Source organism: Ovis canadensis, chromosome 4 (assembly GCF_042477335.2).
Source record: "Ovis canadensis isolate MfBH-ARS-UI-01 breed Bighorn chromosome 4, ARS-UI_OviCan_v2, whole genome shotgun sequence".
Taxonomy (NCBI): Eukaryota; Metazoa; Chordata; class Mammalia; order Artiodactyla; family Bovidae; genus Ovis; species Ovis canadensis.
In genome coordinates this window covers 108,794,820-108,818,571 of record NC_091248.1, presented here as the reverse complement: position 1 = coordinate 108,818,571, position 23,752 = coordinate 108,794,820, and the positions used below count along the sequence as shown (strand labels likewise).

The 23,752-nt window shown below is 45.8% G+C and overlaps 1 protein-coding gene across 5 annotated transcripts in view; it reads left to right on the top strand.

Annotated features, from left to right (window-relative positions):
• Positions 1 to 10,526: 10,526 nt before the first annotated feature.
• The window catches only part of UBE2H (ubiquitin conjugating enzyme E2 H), a 112,527-nt gene continuing 99,301 nt past the window's right edge, over positions 10,527 to 23,752 (top strand). Inside the window, exon 1 of one of the 5 annotated variants that reach the window (XM_069588378.1) lies at positions 10,527 to 10,641. Coding sequence is in view for 1 of the 5 variants with exons in the window: in XM_069588372.1 (XP_069444473.1) it covers positions 22,826 to 22,878 (53 nt within the window). In the remaining 4 variants the exon portion in view is untranslated. Of the gene's footprint in view, positions 10,642 to 22,342; positions 22,879 to 23,118; positions 23,365 to 23,752 lie in introns of those variants that run through there. The other 4 variants (XM_069588372.1, XM_069588373.1, XM_069588374.1 and 1 more) reach the window with 4 other exon arrangements.

The following is a 23,752-nucleotide window of genomic DNA, read 5'->3' as shown; positions in this document are numbered from 1 at the left end:
CATTGAGTCAGTGATGCCATCCAACTATCTCATCCTCTGTTGACCCCTTCTCCTCCTGTCCTCCATCTTTCCCAACATCAGGGTCTTTTCCAACGAGTTGGCTCTTCACATCAGGTGGCCAAAGTATTGCAGCTTCAGCATCAGTGCTTCCAATGAATATTCAGGGTTGACTTCCCTTAGGATTAACTGGTTTGATCTCCTTGATCTCCTTGTTGTAATAATAACAGCAATAACAAAGCATACAAGTGCCCAGGAACCTCTCAACAGTTAAATGCATCCACATGGTGGAATAGTTTGCAACAGCTAAAAACAACTGGAGCAGGTAGTCATGAAAGAATTGAAGTCACTCAGTCGTGCCCGACTCTTTGCGACCCCATGAATAGTAGCCTGCACCAAGCTCCTCCGTCCATGGGATTTTCAAGGCAAGAGTATTGGAGTGGGTTGCCATTTCCTTCTCCAGAGAATCTTCCCAACCCAGGGATCGAACCCAGGGATCGAAGCCAGGTCTCTCACATTGTAGACAGACACTTTACCGTCTGAGTTACCAGGGAATTAGTCATGAACTAGTAAGTGAAAAAAAAACTGATACAAATTCTTATATACAATATACTCCAACTATGTAAAAATATGTGAACATAGAAATGAAAATATGGCAAATATTAAGGAAGTTTGCTCTGGGAAGTGAGATTACAGATGACTGCTATTTTTTTCCCCCACGTGTTCTAAGCTTTGCCCATGGGGAGGAAATCACTTTTAAAATCAGAAAAGGGTTATTACCAGTGAAAAAGAATAATTTCAGGCCTATAAGCAGCTGTAGTTGAATTTGGAATTCTAAGTTTTTCCTCTGTTTTCCTGCTGCCTCCCTCTTCACTTTGTTTCCATTTGAGGAACGAAGGGCCTGCAAGGTGGGGGTGAGTATTTGATTTAGTAAGTTTTGAGGGGCCTCCTGGCACCCCTGGAAAACAGCCACTACCCAGGGCTTGGCTGTCTTCTGAGGAAGGAGAGCAAGTGACTCCACACCCCACTGGTTGGGGGAGGAGGAGAGGGAGGGAGGAAGAGGAGGGGGAGAGGGAGGGGGAGGGGGGAGGGGAGGAGATGGAGGGGCAGTGGGAGAGGGAAGGGGAGAGGGAAGGGGAGAGGGAAGGGGAGAGGGAAGGGGAGGGGGAGAGGGAAGGGGAGAGGGAAGGGGAGGGGGAGAGGGAAAGGGAGGGGGAGAGGGAAGGGGAGGGGGAAGGAAGAGGAGGGGAAGGGGAGGGGGCAGGGCAGCTGGGGCTGGGCAATGAAGTGTCTGGGGTGGGAGAGGCAGAGACTGCTCTGGGGACTTTGCCTAGCACCTTTGTGGCTCAGCCGGTAAAGAATTTGCTTGCAATATGCGAGACCTGGGTTTGATCCCTGGGTTGGGAAGATCCCCTGGAGAAGGGAAAGGCTACCCACTCCAGTATTCTCTCCTGGAGAATTCCACGGACTGTACAGTCCATGGGGTCCCAAAGAATTGGAACGACGGAGCGACTTTCACTTTACTTCACTTCCTTACACTAAAGACAAGCAATCCCAGCAGCTACTAACTGTGTTCATTTTCCTCCTTTTCAAGGTGAGAAAGGAACATTTGCAAGTTTGAGGTAAAACCTAGAAATCAGGAATGAAACAAGGGAAGTATCAAGTATGTTAGATAAATTCTAGCTGAGTCTGGGCTGGGTGAACTGTTGTACCCAACTGGAGAAAATGTTAGTCGCTCTGTTGTGTCCAACTCTTTGTGACCCCACGAAGCCCGCTAGGTTCCTCTTGTCCATGGAATTCTCCAGGTAAGGATACTGGAACGGGTAGCCATCCCTTTCTCCAGGGGATCTGCCTGCAACGCAGGAGACCTCGGTTTCATCCCTGGATCAGGAAGATCCCCTGGAGAAAGGAATGGCTACCCATTCCAGTATCCTTACCTGGAGAATTCCATGGGCAGAGGAGCCTGGCAGGCTGCAGTCCATGGGGTCACAAAGTGTTGGACACGACTGAGTGACTAATAATTTCACCCACATGGTAAGCATTGGTAAACCAGTAACCAGCCTTCTCAGTGGAAGAGGCCAGGCCGGTGATTCTGAGACCTTCAGTGTGTTTCAGAAGCTCCTGGGTACTGGATGAGGGAGCTTTATCCCCTGTTTATGCGCTGGTGGAAAATCCTGGGTGAGGAGGCACTTTAGACAATGCAGCACATTCTGGGATCCTTCCACAGTGCAGGAGTGTTTCCTGTCTTTAATCAGTGCCAGTGAATACCAGAAGGTTTTCTTTTCAGGAGTTCAAAATTCAAGCAGCCCAGGGATGAACAGGGCTGCAAACAAAGGCACAGCCAACCTCTGATGGGAGGAGGAGGAGAAAGGTGAGCACCAGAGCCTCCTGGGGAAACCAGGATAATCTATTTAGAGGTAGGAGGGAAAAGACGCTGGCCTCAGGGGACCAGAAAGTCTACCATTAACTTCAAGGGAGGTGGAGTCAGAGCCTCTATTTGTGTCCAGAGATGCAAATAAAGAAGGAAGGGAAGAGAGATCTCTTAGGGCTGGAGTGGAAAGGCTTGAGGGGGAAACTCCAGACAGCCTTCCCTCCTTCCTCCTGCAAGTCCTCCAGTTCTACCCACCCCACTTTTCCAAATCACCTCTCTGTGCAGGTTAATCCGGTTTGTTTCCCCAGAGGGGATCATAGGAAGACACAGGTTGTCTTCATTTTGTGTCACTGCCTCTCTGATTTATTCAGCAACTATTCCTCTGACCTGCTTCTTATATATCAATAATACCCAAATATTTTCCATTAGCAGGCCACTTCAGGAAAGGCAAAATAGCCCCTATGGAAGTGTGATTTATCTCAGCGCTGGCCAGATTTTTCTGCGTCACAGCACACGTCATGGTAAACTTTAATATTCATATGACAGGAAGGATAAATTGATTGTGTAAGGCTGGAAGCTGTCACCAGGAGCCAGCTGCTCCAGGGTTGCATGGGTTCATCTCCTCTACATGCCTGTAAACCACATCTTGGCGCACTATTGGGAACCCCCAGTCTAACACTTGGAGCCTGGCCACTAAAAAATAGAATCCCTAGAATTAATAAATGGAAGACACGTCTGTCAGAGACACAATGACCTAAACTATATGTCTTAAGTATTGGGTCTATGTGTGCTCAGTTGTGTCCGACTCTTTGCAACTCCATGAACTGTAGCCCACCAGGCTCCTCTGCCCGTGAGATTCTCCAGAGAAGGATACTGGAATGGATTGCCATTTCCTACTCCAGGGGACTCTCCCAATCTTGGGATCAAACCCAAGTCTCCTGAGTCTCTTGCATTGGCAGGCAAATTCTTCACTGCTGCGCCACCTGGGCACACATTTTCAATTTATGCCCAGAAGAAAATAAGGACGTTTTAATAGGATGCTGAAGCCCCCACCTGTAGGCTATGCCTGGACTATGTTGGGAGAACCCTGGTGGTCTAGATGTTTGTTCTAACCTGGGGGGAGAACTAAGGGCTTATCATCATTATTGTAATATCCATAGCAATATCCTTTTAACCACTACTGGTTCTGAACCAAAAGAGAACAAATCTTAGGAATGTGAAAAATTGAAATGAAAATATAACTTTTTTCTGATAAAGCTAGATTGGAAAAATGTGGCTAATCCCTCCATTCAAACGGGCTTCCTACTTTTTCCACTCAGATTTAAGCTTACCCACACAAGTCTTCAGCCAAGCAGCTGGATCACCACAGGGCAAACAACCCCCCATCCTTCCTGCCAGGACTGGCTGCTTACCCCATGGAGTGCGGGAGGTCTTGAGAATTCAAGTTATTTTTCCAATACCATTCCCTCCCAGAGAAACCAGCAGAAGTTTCTATTTAATGGGGCAGGATAGGAATGCAGGGTGATGAAAACAGCCCAAAGAGCCCTTTGAGGGTTTATAAACGCTTTACCCTCAAGTACATGCTTAGTGTGGCTTGGCTTCCTGGAAAACAAAGCTTGGGCAGAGCCGAAGGGTTAATGTTTCAGTGCAGAGGTTGTCAGCCCTGAGCAGCAAGAGTGAGGAAGAGAGGTGAGGCCGGAAAGGAGGGGAAGCAAACACAAGGTCATGCGTTATCAAACTGGCAGCGGCCTCACAAGAAAATACACTGAGCAGCTCACTCCCTCACTTGGGATTTGGGGAGAAAGAAGCAGGGCTACCAACGGCCAGCCCCTCCTAGTCTCCTCTCCTTTTCTGGTCCAAGTTTACCCCCTGGCTGTTAACTCCCCTCATCTGGGTGGTATAAGCCCTCCGAGCAGCAGCTGGGCAGCCAGAGGTCCCGGTGGCCAGCTGGGTTGGACTTGGATGCTGTCCCCTGGCTCCTCCGGGGCGGCTGAGGTCACACCTGACAAGACAGCAGCTGTGACTGCAGGGCCACAGAAAGAAGCCAGCACTTCTCTGGCTGCAAGGCAGGGCAAGATGAGACTGAAGGGAAAAAAAAAGGTGGGGCTTAGTCAGTCTGGGAAGGTATATAAACTGGGTCCAGACAGTCCCTTAGGAAAATTCGTTTTGGGCCCCTGATTGTGAATTCTTTCAGGCCCCTGATGCTCTGGGCAGTCAGATGTCTTTTGACGGCAACTTTGGTAAGCACCGGCTGAAAGAAAAAGCTGTGCTCTCTCCTCATGATGAAATGATGCAACTGTCTGCAAGGCCCCAGAACCTTGCACATTTGAGCCCACAACAACACAGGAGCCTGGACCGGGGTCCAACTGCTGACCAGGTAGCCGAGAACTTGGCATTGGTATGGCATCATTTTTGTTAAAGTGGAAGGAGAATCTGCTTTATTGTGTCATCAGAATATGATGATTTTTTTTAGAGGACCTTTGCTTTACAGATGCTGTGTTGGTTTCTGCCATAGAGTAGTGTGAATCTGCCAGAACTATACATATGTCCCCCTCTCTCTTGAACCTTCCTCTTCCCCTCCACCATCCCACCCCTCTAGGTTGTTACAGACCACGGGGTGGAGCTCCTCCTGTTATACAGCAACTTCTCACTGAGTTTAGTTGTCCAGTCATTCCAACTCTTTGTGACCCCATGGACTGTAGCCCACCAGGCTCCTCTGTCCATGGGATTCTCCAGGCAAGAATACTGGAGTGGGGTGCCATTTCCTTCTCCAGAGGATCTTCCTGACCCAGGGATCAAACTTGCATCTCTTGAATTGGCAGGCAGATTCTTTACCATCTGAGCCACCTGGGCTTCCCAACTATCCACTCACTATCTATTTAACATATGGGTACAGCATCATTTTAAGTTACTTATTTATTTCAAGCTGTGTATGGCTTATTGTTTTTTTAGATAGAATTCTCACAGTTTAAAATTAATTCTTTTAAAATATACAGTTCAGTTGTTTTAGATCATTCACAAGATTGTGCAACCAGCAACACAATTAATTTTAGAACATTATCATTAACCCCAAAAGAAATCCCATACCCATCAGCCATCTCTTTCCATTTCCCATTCCCCCCAGGAAATCACTAATTGACTTTCTTTGTGAATTTGCCTATTTTGGACATTTCATCAGAGTAGAATCATACAGTATGTGGCCTGTTGTGACTGGCTTCTTTATTGAGTCTGTTTTCAGTGTTCATGCATGTTGTGGCATGTATCAGAACTTCAGTACATTTAATGCCTGATTAATAGTCCATCATGGGCTTCCCAGGTGGTGCAGTGGTAAAGAACCACCTGCCAATGCAGGAGACATAAGAGACACAGTTTTGATCCCTGGGTCAGGAAGATCCCCTGGAGGAGGGCATGGCAACCCACTCCGGTATTCTTGTCTGAAGAGTTCCATGGACAGAGGAGCCTGGCAGGCTCCAGGGAATCATCTCAACCCAGGGATCAAAACTTCGTCTCTTATATCTCCTGCAAGCATTTTGTGTTTTAATTTCTCTTGGGTACATACCTAAAAATGGAACTGCTGGGTCATACATAAACTACATGTTTAATTTTTTGAGGAACTGCCAGACTGTTTTCCAAGTGGTTGCACCATTTTACTTTCCTACTGGCTATCTTCTAATTTCTACATATCCTCACCAACACTTATTGTCTGTCTTCTTTATTATAGCCATCCAAGTGGGTGAGAAGTGTTTGCTGTTGTTGTTCAGTTGCTAAGTCATGTCCGATTCTTTGCAGCCCCATGGACTCCACCACACTAGGCTCTTCTGTCCTCTATCTCCTGGACTATGCTCAAAATCACATCCATTTCATTAGTGTTGCTACCTAACCATCTCATCCTCTGCTGCCCTTTTTTCCTTTTGTCTTCAATATTTTCCAGCATCAGGTCTTTTCCAGTGAGTTGGCTCTTCGTATCAAGTGGCCAAAGTATTGGAACTTCAGCTTCAGCATCAGTCCTTCCAATGAATATTCAGAGTTAATTTCCTTTAGGATTGACTGGTTTGATCTCCTTGCAGTCTAAGGGACTCTCAAGAGTCTTCTCCAGCACTACAATTCAAAATCATCAATTCTTTGGTGCTCAGCCTTCTTTACGGTCCAACTCTCACATGTGTACACAACTACTGGAAAAACCATAGCTTTGACTATATGAAACTTTGTAGGCAAAGTGGTTTCTCTGCTTTTTAATATGCTGTCTAGGTTTGTCACAGCTTTCCTTCCGAGGAGCAAGTGTCTTTTAATTTCAAGGCTGCAATCACCATCTGCAGTGATTTTGGAGCTCAAGAAAATAAAATCTGTCACTGCTTCCACTTTTCCCCCTTCTATTTGCTATGAAGTGATGAGACCAGATGCCATGATCTTTGGTTTTTGAATGCTGAGTTTTAAGCCAGCTTTCTTCACTGTCCTCTTCCACCCTCATCAAGAGGGTCTTTAGTTCCTTTTCAATTTCTGCCATCAGAATGGTATCATCTGCATATCTGAGGTTGTTGATATTTCTCCTGGAAATCTTGATTCCAGCTTGTGATTCATCCAGGGTGGCATTTCACATGATGTAATCTGCATATATGTTAAATAAGCAGGGTGGCAATATACAGCCTTGACATACTCCTTTCCCTATTTTGAACCAGTCTGTTTTTCCATTTCTGGTTCTAAGTGTTGCTTCTTGACTCGCATACAGGTTTCTTCAGTTCAGTTCAGTTCAGTCACTCAGTCATCTCTGACTCTTTGTGTCCCCATGGACTGCAGCACGCAAGGCCTCCCCATCCATCACCAACTCCTAGAGTTTACTCAAACTCATGTTCATTGAGTTGGTGATGCCCTCCAACCATCTCACCCTCTGTCGTCCCCTCTCCTCCCACCTTCAATCTTTCCCAGCATCAGGGTCTTTAAAATGAGCCAGTTCTTCGCATCAGGTGGCCAAAGTACTGGGGTTCCAGCTTCAGCATCAGTCCTTCCAAGGAATATTCAGGACTGATTTCTTTTAGGATGGACTGGTTGAATCTCCTTGCAGTCCAAGGGACTCTCAAGAGTCTTCTCCAACACCACAGTTCTAAACCATCAATTCTTTGGTGTTCAGCTTTCTTTATTGTCCAACTCTTACATCCATACATGACCACTGGAAAAACCATAGCCTTGACTAGACGGACATTTGTTGGCAAAGTAATGTCTCTGCTTTTCAATATGCTATCCAGGTTGGTCATAACTTTTCTTCCAAGGAGCAAGTGTCTTTTAATTTCATGGCTGCAGTCACCCTCTGCAGTGATTTCGGAGCCCCCCAAAATAAAGTCTGTCACTATTTCCATTGTTTCCCCATCTATTTGCCATGAAGTGATAGGACCAGATACCATGATCTTACTTTTCTGAATGTTGAGTTTTAAGCCAGCTTTCTTCACTCTCCTCTTTCACCCTCATCAAGAGGCTCTTTAGTTTTCACTTTCTGCCATAAGGGTGATATCATCTGCATATCTGAGGTTATTGATATTTCCCCTGGCAATCTTCATTCCAGCTTGTGCTTCATCCAGCCCAGTGCTTCTCATGATGTACTCGACATAAAAGTTAACTAAGCAGGGTGACAATATACAGCCTTGATGAACTCCTTTTCCTATTTGGAACCAGTCTGTTGTTCCATGTCCAGTCCTAACTGTTGCTTCCTGACCTGCATACAGATTTCTCAAGAGGCAGGTCAGGTGATCTGATATTCCCATCTCTTGAAGAATTTTCCACAGTTTGTTGTGATCCACACAGTCAAAGGCTTTGGCATACTCAATAAAGCAGAAGTAGATGTTTTTCTGGAATTCTCTTACTTTTTTGATGATCCAACGGACATTGACAATTTGGTCTCTGGTTCCTCTGCCTTTTCTAAAACCAGCTCGAACATCAGGAAGTTCACGGTTCACATGCTGTTGAAGCCTGGCTTGGAGAATCTTGAGCATTACTTTATTAGCGTGTGAGATAAGTGCAGTTGTGCGGTAGTTTGAGCTTTTCTTTGGCATTGCCTTTCTTCGGGATTGGAATGAAAACTGACCTTTTCCCGTCCTGTGGCCACTGCTGAGTTTTCCAAATTTGCTGACATATTGACATATTCCAGGTCTCTTAGGAGACAGGTAAAGTGGTCTGGTATTCCCACCTTTTTAAGAATTTTCTAGTTTGTTGTGATCCACACAGTCAAAGGCTTTAATGTAGTCAATGAAACAGAGGTAGATGCTTTTCTGGAATTCCTTTACTTTCTCTATGATCCAATGAATGCTGGCAATTTGATCTCTGGTTCCTCTGCCTTTTCTAAGCCCAGCTAGTACAACTGGAAATTCTTGGTTCACATATTGGTGAAGCCTAGTTTGAAGGATTTTGATTTACTAGCATGTGAAGTGAGCACAATTGTGCAGTAGTTTAAACATTCTTTGGCATTGCCCTTCTTTGGGATTGGGATGAAAACTGACCTTTTCCAGTCCTGTGGCCATGGCTGAGTTTTCCAAATTTGCTGACATATTGAATGCAGCACTTTAACAGCATTATCTTTTAGGGTTTTAGATGACTCAGCTGGAATTCCATGGTAACTCAGTCAGTAAAGAATTGGCCTGCAATGCAGGAGACATAAGACCCAGTTTCAGTATCTGGGTTGGGAAGATTCCCTTGAGAAGGAAACACCAACCCACTCCAATATTCTTGCCTGGGAAATCCCATGGACAGAGGAGCCTGGTGGTTTACAGTCCATGGGGTCACCAAGAGTCAGTTATGACCTACTGATTAAACCACAGCCACCACCAATTCCACCCTTATGCAAAATTTAAGAAAGGCATTTACATAGATTTTGTCAGATATGTGTTTGCAAATTCTTTCTCCACTCTCTGGATTCTCCTTCTGCTGTCTTAATATGTCCTTTGAAGTACAAAACTTTGAAATTAAAAAATATTTTGAGGCACATCTTTTTATTACTCTGTGTATGCATATATCAGTGTACTGTTTAAAAGAACTCAATTATAATTGACATAAGATTATATTCACTTCAGATGCGCAACATAGTGATTTGATATATGTATATATTTCAATATGATCATTTTTAACCAAGAAAAATGCTGATTGAATTAAAGCTATCATCATAAAGTTTGGTAACATTCCCTTCACCTCTATCCCCGCACCCACCCCCACACTCCACCATCTGCCTTTATGGGCCAGCCAGCTGAGGGCACCCCTTTGCCACATGACCACTGGAATAAGACCCAAGCAACCAGAGTGCCTGGGGAAAACCAAACTGCCTCTTGAGACATTGGGAGAAAGTCAGAGGAGGAAAATTTAGGAAGGAGAAGGAACCAGGAGTCCTATTCTCTCACTTTTATCTTTTTCTCTGATCAACTCAGCAGATTCTCACATCTCACTTTTCCCTAAGACAATTCCATTTCTCTTCTTGTATAGCAAAAGAGACTTGGCTGGCACTGAGAGGAATAAGAAAAATTTGGTTAAGTCCTTTCAGACTTAAAATTTTAAAGGTCCTGATTCAAAGTGTGTGTAACCTTCCTGGTATTAGGCCATTTCCCCCTAGTCTATCAGGGTCCAGCAGATGAATTCCCAAGGTGCCCTGTGACAGCTGGGACTGGAATTCAGAACCTCAGATTCTGAAACCATCTGCCTCAGGGCAGGGCTTCCCAGGTGGCGCAGTGGTAAAGAATCTACCTGCCAATGCGGGAGACATAGGAGATGTGGGTTTGATCCCTGGCTTGGGGAGATCCCCTGGAGGAGAAAATGGCAACCCACTCTGGTATTCTTGCCTGGAAAATTCCATGTACAGCAGAGCCTGGCGGGCTACAGTCCATGAGGTTGCAAAGAGTCCGACGTGACTGAGTGACTGAGCACACGCACACGCACACATACACAGACACACACACACGCCTCAGAACCAGAGCCTCTTCCTCCCTTCCCAGACAGCCAGGTCAGGGCACTGGGTGTGGAAGCCTTGTCTCCACATGTCCTGCCTTTTAAGTGCAAATGTCGGTTTTAGGCACAAAACATATAAAGAGGAATAAGACAACTCCTGCACACAGTGCAGTAGGGAAGCTGCACCAGAAACAAGTAGCTATGCCAACCACGTGACACCCACAAGTTAGAAGTGCTGGGCACACACGGAACCTGGCCAGCTGCCTGTGATTCCAGCAGATGGTCTCAGATGGGCAGCTGTGTGTGCCCTTGCAGGGGACCTGTGCCTCCCACAGCCCCACACACTGGAGGAAAGGGTAAGCCCCACATTTGGTGGGATAAAAATGGGGAGTTCTGCCCCAGAGAGGGCGAAGTAGGACATTCAGTGAAGAGAAAAGTTGTGGCTCTTTAAGTAAAGCAGAGAACAGAGAGGATAGGAGAAGTTGAGAGAGGAGGGAAGAGGATGTTTGGTCAACAGTTGTTTCTGCTGTGACCCAGAGCAACAAGGAAGAGTAGGGTTTTGCTTTTTTTTTTTTTATAGTAATATCTTTGTTGAGGTGTAAGTCACATACCATACCATCCACTCAAAGTGTGAAATTCAATGTTGTTTAGTATATTTACAGAGTTTTACGATCATCACCATATTTTTAGAACATTTTCATCACCTTGAAAAGACACCTCTTCCCATCAGTGGTCATTCCCCCCATTCTTCCTATTTCCCCAAATGCTAGGCGACTATCAATCTACTTTCCGTCTCTGTACATAATTCTATTCTGACATCTGATATGAAAGAAATTTTACAATGTTTTTGTGACTGGCTTATTTCTGTTTGCATCATATCTGCGAGGCTCAACCAGGGTGAGTTAGCATTTCATTTCTCTTCACTGCTGAATAATATCCCATTGTATGGTTATACCATTTTACTTATTCATTCATCAGTTGATTGACATTTGGGTTGTTTCTACCATTAAGAATAATGGTGCTTATAAACATTCATGGACAAGATTTATATGAAACAGTAGGACTTTTCAATTAGTCCTTATCAATTATTTATTGACTGCCTCTGTGTATATAGCATAGTGATAGCTGTAGGGGTGAGAGAACAGATGTAGGAGGGTTGAAACCCAAATAACTATTTTTATTTTACTTATTAAAAAAAATGTTTTTTTCTATTCTTTGGCCATGTTATGCTGCATGTTGGATCTTTTTTCACTGACTAGCGATCATACCTGCACCCCCTGCAGTGGAAGTGTGGAGTCTTAACCACTGGACCACCATGGAAATCCCCCAAGAACTATAAATATAATTCCCCAAATGTCCTCTGACTAAAGAGATATGAAATCAAAATACATCATGTGACTCTTCAATGGATTCTGGCTCAAAAAAAAAAAAAGCCATAGAGGGAACAGTTAGGAACATCTGATTATGAACTGAAAATTAGACGATATTAGAGGCAGTGAATAAAAGCATCCCAAAGAAAAGGGAAAGCAAGAAGGCAAAGTGGTTATCTGAGGAGGCTTTATAAATAGTGGAAGAAAGAAGAGAACCAAAAGCAAGGGAGAGAGAGAAAGGTACATCACATTAAATGCAGAGTTCCAAAGAATAGCTAGGAGAGACAAAAAGGCCTTCTTTAGTGAACAGCGCTTAATAATAGAAGAAAACAACAAAAGAGTAAAGACTAGAGATCTGTTTAGGAAAATCAGAAACATCAAGGGAGGATTCCACTCCAAAATGGGCACAATAAAGGATAAAAATGGTAGAGACCTAGTAGACGCTGAAAAGATCAAGAAGAGATGGAAAGGATTCACAGAACTGTATAAAAAAGATCTTAATGAACCAGATTACTGTGATAGTGTGGTTAGTCACCCAGAGCCAGATACTCTGGAGTGTGAAGTCAAGTGGGCCTTAAGAAGTACTGCTGTTAATAAAGCTAGCGGATGCAAAGAAATTTCAAATCCCTAAAGGATGATGCCATCAACGTGTTGCACTCAATATGTCAGCAAATCTGGAAGGCCCAGCAGTGGTCACAGGACTGGAAAAGGTCAGTCCTCATCCCAATTCCCAAGAACGGTAGTACCAAAGAATGTGCTAACCATCGAAGCTGCACTCATCTCCACATCCTAGAAAGGTCATGTTTAAAATCTTGCATGTTAGGCTTCAGCATTATGTGAACCAACAACTTCCAGATGTCTGAGCTGGGCTCAGAAAAGGAAGAGGAGCTAAATTGTCAACATTCTCTGGATTAGAGAGAAACAAGGGAATTTCAGAAAAACATCTATCTCTGTTTCATTGACTACAATAAAGCCTTTGACTGTGTGGATCATGACAAACTGTGGAAAACTCTTAGAGAGATGGGAATACCAGACCATCTTACCCTTCTCCTGAGAAACCTGTATGCGGGTCAAGAAGCAACAGTTAGAACTCTGTATGGAACACATGATTGGTTTAAGATTGAGAAACCAGTACAACAGGGCTGTCTGCTGTAACCTTGATTGTTTGACCTATACCCTTAGCACATCATGAGAAATGCCAGGCTCAAAGAGTTACAAGCTGGAATCAAGATAGGCAGGAGAAACATCAACAATCTCAGATACTCAGATATGCAGATGATACCACTCTAATGGCAGAAAGCAAAGAGGAACTAAAGAGCCTCTTGATGAGGGTGAAGGAGTAAAGTGAAAGAGCCGGCTTAAGAGTACTAAAATAAACTGAAATCAAGGCATCCGGCCCCACTACTGCATGGCAAATAGAAGGGGAAAAGGTGGACACAATGACAGGTTTCCTCTTCTTGGGCTCTAAAATCACTGCACAAGCTGGAATGAAGAATGTCAGGAGAAATATCAATAACCTCAGATATGCAGATGATATCACTCTTATGGCAGAAAGTGAAGAAGAACTAAAGAGCCTCTTGATGAAAGTGAAAAAGGAGAGTGAAAAAGTTGGCTTAAAACTCAACATTCAGGGCCGGGCGGTCCTTCGCTGCTGCGCATCCCCACAGAGCCTACCGTGGTGCGGGCCAGACGGGGCTGCTGGCTGCCGGGCTGCTGAGAACCAGCCCCTCCCCTCCAAAAAAAAAAAACCTCAACATTCAGAAAAGCAAGATCATGGCATCTGGTCCCATCACTTCATGGCAAATAGATGGGGAAACAGTGGAAACAGTGACAGACATTATTTTGGGGGGCTCCAAAATCACTGCAAGAGAGTGACTGCATCCATGAAATTAAAAGACACTTGCTCCTTGGAAGAAAAGTTGTTGCTAGACAGCATATTAAAAAGCAGAGACATTACTTTGCCAGCAAAGGTCTGTCTAGTCAAGGCTATGGTTTTTCCAGTGGTCATGTATGGATGTGAGAGTTGGACTATAAAGAAAGCTGTCTGCCGAAGAACTGATGGTGTTAAACTGTGGTGTTGGAGAAGACTCTTGAGAGTCCCTTGGACTGCAAGAAGGTCCAACCAGTCCATCCTAAAGGAAATCATTCCTGAATATTCACTGGAAGGACTGATGTTGAAGCTGAAACTCCAATACTTTGGCCACCTCATGCGAAGAACTAATTCATCTGAAAAGACCCTGATGCTGGGAAAGATTGAAGGCAGGAGGAGAAGGGGCTGACAGAGGATGAGGTGGTTGGATGGCGTCACTGACTCAATGGACACGAGTTTGAGTAAACTCCAGGAGCTGGTGATGGACAGGAAGGCCTGGTGTGCTGCAGTCCATGGGGTCACAAAGAGTCGGACACGAATGAGCGACTGAACTGAACTGTACTGAAAATCACTGTGGGCAGTGACTGCAGCCATGAAATCAGAAGACGTTGCTTCTTGGCAGGAAAGTGATGACAAACCTTTCAGTGTGTTGAAAAGTAGCGACATCATTCTGCCGACAAAGGTCCATATATGATCATGTATGGTTGTGAGAGCTGGACTGTAAGTAAGGTAGAACACCAAAGAATTGATGCCTTTGAACCGTGGTGCTGGAGAAGACTCCTGAAAGTCCCTTGGACAGCAAGGAGATCAAACCAGTCAATCTTAAGGGAGATCAATCCTGAATATTCACTGGAAGGACTGATGCTGAAGATAAAGATCCAGTATTTTGGTCATCTGATGCTAACAGATGACTCTTTAGACATCTCTGATGCTGGGAAAGATTGAGGGCAGAAGGAGAAGGAGATGTCAGAGGTTGAGATGTTTGGATGGCATCACAAATGCGATGGACATGAACTTGGGCAAACTCCGGGAGGTGGTGAGGGACAGGGAGGCCTGGCGTGCTGCAGTCTATGGGTTGCAAAGAACTGTATATGACTGGGTGACTGAACAACAACAACAGAGACTAGTTGCTTATTTTCTTATGTGTGATAATGATATGGTTATAAAGGAAAATGTCCTTGTTTGCAAGGTATGCATGCTGATGTATGCAGGGCTGAAGTGTCATGGTGTCTGAAGATTATTTTTAAAAAGTTTAGCCAAAAAATGTACATATACATACATGCCTGCTGCTGGTGCTGCTGCTGCTGCTGCTGCTGCTAAGTCACTTCAATTGTGTCCAACTCTGTGCAACTCCATAGACGGCAGCCCACCAGGCTCCCCCGTCCTTGGGGTTCTCCAGGCAAGAACACTGGAGTGGGCTGCCATTTCCTTCTTCAATGCATGAAAGTGAAAAGTGAAAATGAAGTCGCTCAGTGATGTCCGACTCTTAGCGACCCCATGGACTGCAGCCCACCAGGCTCCTCCATCCATGGGATTCTCCAGTCAAGAGTCCTGGAGTGGGGTGCCACTGCCTTCTACATGCAAGTAAAACAAATATGGCAAAATGTTAACAGTTGTTAAATTTGGATGGAGGGTATTTGGGTGGTCATTGTTGTGTTTTCTCATATTTTCAGCATATTTGAACATTTCCAAAATAAAAATCTAAAATAATTACAAAGCAAAAAATCTGAAGCAAGGTGAGCTAAAAGTTAGGGGTGTATCTTTTTAAAATTTATTTTTTATGTATTTGGCTGTGCCATGTCTTAATTGCACCAGACCTTCATTGGGGCATGCAGGCCATGTGGGATCTATTATAGTTCCCTGACTAGGGATAGATAGAACCTGCACACCCAGAACCCATGCCTCCTGCACTGGGAGCATAGAGTCTTAATCCCTGGACCAGCAGGGAAATCCCAGGGGTATATCTTTTTACAAAAGGGGGTCAGAGAAGGCCTCTCTGAAGACAGACATTGACTAAATGCAGGAAGGAGGGAGTTGGCCACAAGGATCCAGGAAAGGGCATTCCAGCAAGAAGGAACAGCCAGCTCAGAGGCCCTGATGTGGAAACAGGCTTGGTGTGACCCTGGACACAAGCACTGAGAGAGGCTGAGGGCGTGTCATCAAGGCAGGAAATGAGGTTGAAAAGGTAGCCTAAATCCAGATTTATAGCATCACAGAATTGAGATTTTAGTCTACATGTAAGGATGACCTACTAATGAAACTCATGCGAAGAGTTGACTCATTGGAAAAGACTCTGATGCTGAGAGGGATTGGGGGCAGGAGGAGAAGGGGACGACAGAGGATGAGATGGCTGGATGGCATCACCAACTCGATGGACGTGAGTCTGAGTGAACTCTGGGAGTTGGTGATGGACAGGGAGGCCTGGCATGCTGTGATTCATGGGGTCACAAAGAGTCGGACACGACTGAGCGACTGAACTGAACTGAACTGAACTGAACTAATGAACCATGAGTGAGGAGTTCCTTGCATCAAGTTATATTTTAAAACATCTCTCTGGCTCCTGGGTGGTGAGTGTGGTGGTCAGAAGGAACAAGAGAGGCTGAAAAGTAGGATTTATTGCAGAGCTTCCCTGATGGCTCAGATGGTAAAGCACCTATCTACAATGTGGGAGACCTGGGTTCAATCCCTGGGTTGGGAAGATCTCCTGGAGAAGGAAATAGCAACCCACTCCAGTATTCTTGCTTGGAAAATCCCATGGATGGAGGAACCTGGTAGGCTACAGCCTGTGGGGTTGCAAAGAGTTGGACACGACTGAGCGACTTCACTTCACTTCACATCATGGCATCTCAGATTAGGTGATGGCACAGGGCAAAGGACTTAGTTTTGCCAGGTATGTCCCAGAAGGCGAGTTCTTATGGAGTTTGCTGATGGGTGTGGGAATGAAGGAAAAACCAGGTAAGGGAGACTCCAAGGACAGTCTGAGCCTCTGGCCAAATGGTGGTGCTGTCTGCTGAGATGGAGAACTCTGGACCGGAGTCACAGACTCTTCCTTTACAGGGAAACATTAGTTGGGCTTAGAATGGACTGGAAGGCTTCATGGTCATGGAGGAAGTGGAATCGGGGTTGGGCCTTCAGAATAAGGAGTTCATCAATGTCAGCAAATGAAGATTTTCATGTGAGTTAAAAAACAGGGTTGCCCAGCTGATCTGAATCCTGGTGCTGACATTTACTGGCTATGTCACTGTGGGCCAATTACTTACCTTCTTTGAACTCGAGGTTCTTCATCCATAAAATAGGCAAAATCACATCTGTCCTTTCAGGTGTTAGGTTGTAACACACCTTGGCACAGTGCCTGGCACAGAGAAGGTGCTCAACATACAGGGTTTCCTGCTACTCTGTAGAGAGCATTAGGAAGGAGTAACTTTGTGAGCATCTGAAGAACTGCTTTAAGCTGCTTATTTTTGGTTGCCTTTTTAGCTAGAGTCGTCCTTTCTTCCTTTTATTTATATGATATTTGAACACTGTGTGCCACATGCAGTTCTAGGCATTGCATGAATTGCAGTGAATGAAACAGACAAAATCCCTGCCTTCTTGCAGCTTACATTCTGGTGGAGGGAGAAGACAAACATAACTAAGTAATAGACAGTGTGTAACGTATATATGAGATGCTGCTAAGTCCTAGGGAGAAAACAAAACAGGGAAGGGGAAGAGGAGACGCTGGGGTAGAGCTGGAACTGCAATTTTAAATAGGATGCCCAGAGAAGACTCTACTGAGAAGGTGACATCTCTACAAAGCCCTGAATGAGAGAAGGGAGGAAGCCAAGTTTTTTAACTAAATGTAGAATGTTTTAGACCAAAAGTGGCAGCTGCAAAGGCCCTGAGACAGGAGCATACTTGGTATGTCTGAGGAACAGCTAGAAGGCCAGTATGGCTAGAAAAGTGTGAGTGAGGGAAGAAGGCAGGAGCAGCTCCTATATGGCATGGGAAGCCTGCAATGGTTTTGGCTTTAGCATGGAGTTAAATGGGAAGTCCTCAGAGGATTTTGAACAGTGGGTATCTGGTTTAGGGTTTTAAAGGATCACTGGCTTCTATCTGTATGAATTCAGTGGTTAAAGAGAGGAGACCTGTTGGGAAGCAATTCTAGCAAGGATGAGGTTTCAGTATTAGAAGGAAGGGTCAAGGATTGTAAAGTCCATGGCCTTTGACCTCAGCAGCTGGAAGGATGTATTTAGTTGAACCAAATGAAGTTGCTGATATTTGATTGTTCTTGGCCTTAAAAAGTGACCATTTCATGTATCCAACTTAATAATGGCCATTTACTGAGAAGGGAAAAACTATGTGAGGAAGTGGTGGGGAGGGTATCAGCAGTTTATTTTTGGACATGAAAAGATGTTGAACAGGCAGCCATATATACATGTCTGGAGTTCAGGAGCGAGGTCCCAATCAGAAATGTACATTAGGGAGTTAGAGCACAGAGGGCAGTTACAGCTCTGAGACTGGATGAAGTCACATAGGGATTAAACATAGACAAAGGAGAACAGAGGCCTCTGCTCCCCAGAGGCCTGGGGAGCAGGCCAGGGGCCTCTAGCATTTCCAGATCGGAGAGATGAGGAAGCAGCAAAGGAAACACATGAAGCCATGACTGGCAAAACAAGGGTTCCAAACAGGGAACTGGCCTCAATGCATAATGTAGGTGTGAATAATTTCCAACCTCGCTCTCTCCTTGAGCCTTGGCACTATGGGGGTGCTTGTGTGTGTGTGTGTGTGTGTGTGTGTGTGTGTGTGTGTAAGAGGGGCATGGTAATATCTTATCCAAGGCTAGATCTTTAGAGATTACAGCATCTCTTCTTCTGTTTGATTCAGGCAAGGGTAATGCAGGTGCTATCATCCCATTTTACAGATGAGTAAACTGGGACATAAATATTAGGTTTCTTGCCCAAATTACATCAAAGTATCTGTCTCCAAGTTCCACATTCTCATTGAATCATGCTTGTTTGGTGCAGGTGGGGGGGCGGTGCTGGTGTTTCCCCAGGGGGCCTGCTGTCAGAGGGAGTATGCAGAGAATCCCAAGGGAATGACAGCAGTATAGGAGACGCAATCTTTCCATCCTGGCCACTGCTGGCTATTCGAGCCCTACTGACTGCTTCTGAGGGGACAAGTTGTAACAGGGTTACACGGAGGAGACTTGAAATGAGTTTTAAGCTTTTATTTCCTGGCAGCAAGAAAACTGCTGATATTATTGCCCTCTTGAGGGCTCTGGATCTGTGATCTCTGATACGAAGAGCTCCAGACTAAAAATGAGACATTTCTCAACAGAAATGGTCAAACAGAATCAAAAGGCCTTACTGGGGGACTTTCACATCTGGTGGGGACAGTGATAAATTCACTTTAGTTTTAGGGCCATTGTGTTAGTAGGGACCTTCCGAGATAGAGAAGCTTCTGGGCTAGGCTCTTTTACACACTCCACTGAATGATGGGTTCATCTTACTCTGTCTGAATGTCTTGCTCAAAGCAGTATATTCTCTGCAAACTTGTTTTCTTGCCTTTGAGAAGCTGCTACTTAGATCAGAGGCTCCTTTGGTCAAGCTTGGCCCTGCCCTGGGGAGAGATAAACAGGCCTGAATACATTTCCCAGATTGCAACACTGGCGAGTCAGTCAGGGCTAAACAGCTGTGCCCTCGTAGCGCCACTGGTTGTCCCTGATAAGGAAGAACACGGCTCATTCTAGCGTCCTGGTGTGAGTGCACACATATAAACAGACACTCCCAGGCCCTAGTGTTGTTTTAGAGTAAATTATTGACATTCTGAATAGCTGAAACCTTGGGGGGAAAGGTGAGCACAAACTTACTCTGCTCAAGAGGAGCTCCAGGTCCAGAAGCCAAAAAGATGTCAAACCAGGGCTGTCATTTGGCACCACTTTGGAGCCACCTTTTGAACCAACCTGGTCAAGGGCGGGTTCAGAAGCCCTCTGAAGCTCCAGAAAGAGGAGGGAATGGAGAAGTCGGAAAGGGGGCGGTGGATTTATGAAGGAGCAGATGGCAAAATGCTCAGAGAGAAACTCAGTAAAAATGTGAACATACCTTCGCCTCAAAGATGGACCCTATGACATCCTTAAAAAAAAATACCAGAAAAGAGAATTCCCTGGCGACCCAGTGGTTAGAACTCCATGCTTCCACTGTAGGGGCCACAGTTTTGATCACTGGTTGGGGAACTAAGATCCTGCATGCCATGCATGACCAAATAAATAAATAAATATTAATAAAATTAAAAATACCCCCTGAAAGTGGTTGCTTTTCTTCTTATATGACTTACAGCATATAAGGAGTGGGGCAATGGGGGACTGATATTAATAATAGCACCAGTAATATCGTCACACTTATAATCATGAAAAGCAATTTATAGTTTACAAAGGGCTTTCACATTAATCTTTTCCATTGATTCCACCAACCCACTCAGGTGGGTAGGGCATTATGAGCCACATCTTACAGATGAGAAAACTGAGGCTCAGGGAGGATATAAGCAATTAACTGAGGCATAATTATGGTCTGGGGAGGGGCAGGTTTGTCCTAAGTAACCCAGAGCTAAGATGCTTACTAGGAAGGGTGATTCCTTTCCAAGGATTGCTCAGAGGCTAAATGCATTCTTAGGTAGAGCAGCCCCACCTTCCCTAGAGTGATCCAGAGCAAGCCTCTCTAATCACTCCCCTGATGATTTTTGCTTAGTACTTAGATCACAGCAGCATAACATCTGTGAAGATTAAAGCATCAGGGAAAATGTCTAGATCCACCCTATGCTCAATGTTCCAACCTTGACCAGCTCTTAGGAAAAATACCTGCGGGTCCTCTATAAGCTTGCTAACTTGCTCTCAGGTGGGGAAGGAAACATCCTTATTTACATAGGACATTATTGAAGCACAGGACCCACCTACAGGGGTCAGGCAGGTGTTTTGATAGTGCTGATGCCTATTGGAATCTTCCAGCAGTGATTCTCAAACTTTGGCCTGCATCAGCATCATCTGGGGAGACTGTTAAAGACTTGGATGTCCAAGCCCCATCCCAGACCTTTGGAATCAGAATCCCCATGGGTGGGCTCTGGACATTTGTGAGCTTAACAAGCTCCCCAGGTGATTCTGAAGCACACCAAAGCTTGGGAATCACTCAGGTGAAGGGGAACAGGGAGCCAGGCTGGGGAGGAGAGGGAGCAGCAACGGGAGCCTGGAGAGCCTAAAGGAGACACAGTCATGAATGATTCCCTGCTCTGGCCTTATCTCCCTTTAACACAGTGGTCAAATAAAGGGGGTTAGAAATCTGGTCATTCAAACACGTGTTCCTTCTGACAGAACTGCTATGTGCAATAGGAAAGAGCAATACAGCCCTTTTAGAAGCAGTTAAAATAGCCTGTATTTGTCAGACAGAATAGAGGTGACCAGGAACTGCGGAGAGTGAGAAATAAGAAATGGATTGTTTGATGGGTACAGAGTTTCTGTTTAGAGTGATGAAAAAGTTCTAGAAATAAGTAGTAATGATGATTGTAGAACACTGTGAATGTAGTTAATACCACTGAATTTTACATTTTAAAATGGCAAATTTTGTGCTATGTATAATTAACACACACATGCAACAATAACGGGTCTTTTGGGGGATGACATGATAGGCGCAAACAACATTTAATTTTAGGTGATTACTGCTGCTCCAGGTTCATGTGTGTGTGTGTGTGTTTCTGTGTATGTGCATGCATAGGAGGTTACATAAGGGGACCCAACTCACAGCACGTGGTTTGACAGACTACAAGTGTATTCATGGGGACAAAGGAATAGATAAAAATTTTGAAAATAGATGGCAGTGAAAATGTGATATAAATACAGGAGCTGCCTGGAACACTCCTTCCTGCCCTCTTTGCCTGGTTGACTCCTGGATTCCACATCACTTCTTTTGGAGTGCCTTGTAGAGCAGTGTCTCTCAAACTTTAGTGCACAAAGGAATCACCGGGGGACCTTGTTAAACTGCAAATTCTAATTTAGTAGGTCTGAGGTGAAGCTCTAGCCTGCATTTCTAACAAGTTCCCAGGTGATGCTGACAGTCTAGATCTAGACCACATTGGGAGGGCTGTGTAAATTTAAAGTCTTTCTTAGTTCACCATGATATCCTCATGTCCAGCAGTGATTACCACACAATGGGTGATCAATAAATGCTTACTGAATGAATGATGAAGTTATAGGCCTGCTCTAGACGTTTGGAAGGCAGAACAAACTTTGTCCTAAACAGCAGCATATTTGGGGTACTTCTGCTTCTTTCAGTCATTCACTTTGTGAAATCACCACATAACTGTGTAAAGATGTTACAACTAAATTGCCATCATGCTGTCTCAATTCTAATCCTTGAAAAAATGACCCTATACATATGAAGGATAGCAAACCCTGATTTGCAAGCTTGAAGAAGCCTGGCTATTCTCTCCTTTCAAGGTGGGAGCAGAGGGCAGGGGACCTGCTGGTTTAGGAATTTCTAGATTTTGGTAACTGTCTGGGTTAATTTCCACCTTGGCTTCCTTAAATCAAATAAACAGACTTTTAAACAGTGTATATGGGAAGGAGGTTCATTACCCTAAAACACATGAATATGATGATACTGCCATTATTTAATCATTATCGTTTTTGATGATGACAACGACGCTGACAGTTGAGCGATTAAGTGTGAGGGAGTTGGGGGAGGGGGGGCAGAAAGCTGGACGGGCAGGAAAAAGAGGAACTACAACTCCCAGAATCCCCTGCTAAACTCACGCCGCCGCCGCGGCACCCCACCCCTTTCGCCAGCTGGGCCCGCCCCTCCAATGACGTCACAGAGGTGACGTCACGGCGCCCAGAGCGAGGCTGGGGTAGAGAGGCCGATTGAGCAGGAGTCGTCCGCTTGTCGTGGAGGCAGCTTGGGAGCCGGCGAGAGGGTGAGCGGGCGAGCAGGCGAGAGAGCTAGAGCAGGCAGGAGGGAGCGACGCGCGGCGCAGAGGAGCGCCAGGTCCGGGCCGCGGCGGAACCCACAGCCGGAGAGGGGCAGCCCGAGCCGTGCGCCGCGGGGTCCCCACCCCCACTCGGCCGGACAGTGCCCGGTGTTCCCCCCCGTGCGGGGGGCGGCGGCGGCGGCGGCGGCTGACGGGACCAAACAGGACCGCGGGGGTGTTGCCACCTCCATCGAGGAGCCGGCGCGGCCGCGGGCTCCTCAGAGCCGGGGCCCGGGGCCCGTGACAGGCGGGCTGAGGAAGGGCGAGAGGCGGCGGCGGCGCAGGCGACGGGGAGGCAGCGGCGACACCATGTCATCCCCTAGTCCGGGCAAGAGGCGGATGGACACGGACGTGGTCAAGCTGTATCCTTCGTGGAGCGGGGCGGGGGGTGGGGAATTCGGGTTCTACGTGGGGGACGATATGGGGATGCCCGGGGCACCCCCTGAAACCTAATCAGGGGCCCAGGGGCACTCCAGCCCACTGTCCAAGGCTTCCTCCCACCCCTCCCTCCTCCCAGTGCCTACGGAGGCTCTTTGGCACCTCCCAGGAGCCGAGATCCTTCTCAGCTCCCCCTTTATCTGCAGCACCCCGAAATGTGCGTTGTTCACGCTCTTTCCGCACCTTCAGCCCCCGTGACTTTTCTCCACGACATTTGGACTCCCAAATGGGCCTTTTTTTTTTTTTTTTTGCAGTACCAGCCCTCTCTCTTCACCACCAAGCCCACCTTCTTTTTCCTGTTTGCTCGCTCTGAATTTGGGGATTCGAGATAGAAATTCCCTAGAGCGAAGCCTTTCTCCTTTTCTTGAGATGCCTCCATTCCCGCCTCTCACAGTGCTTCTTGAACTGGGGTAACTCAAGTGACCTCCTTTATCCCTAATTCCTTTCTATATTAGGAAGAGAGTAGTCTGCTCAGTGCCCCCCTCTTGTATTAAAGAGCTCTGAATATTTTAGATCAGCTACCCCTATTAAGCTTTCTGGTCCTTAGAAGAACCTCACTCTTTTCTTCCTACCGACAAAGCCTATCCCACCCATAGTATGTGGTGAGGACCCCCAGGCCCTCCAGCAAGCCACCCTCCATATTGTGGCTATGACAGCTGAGGGGGAAGGAGAAAAAGGGGATCTCCTTGACCAAATAGCCCCTGCACTAGCCAGTTAAGCAAACTCCCTGTATGAGAATAAGGTGCTCATAATAACTGCCCTGTTCTTGCCAAGTGACACCCTTTATTTTCCTACTCC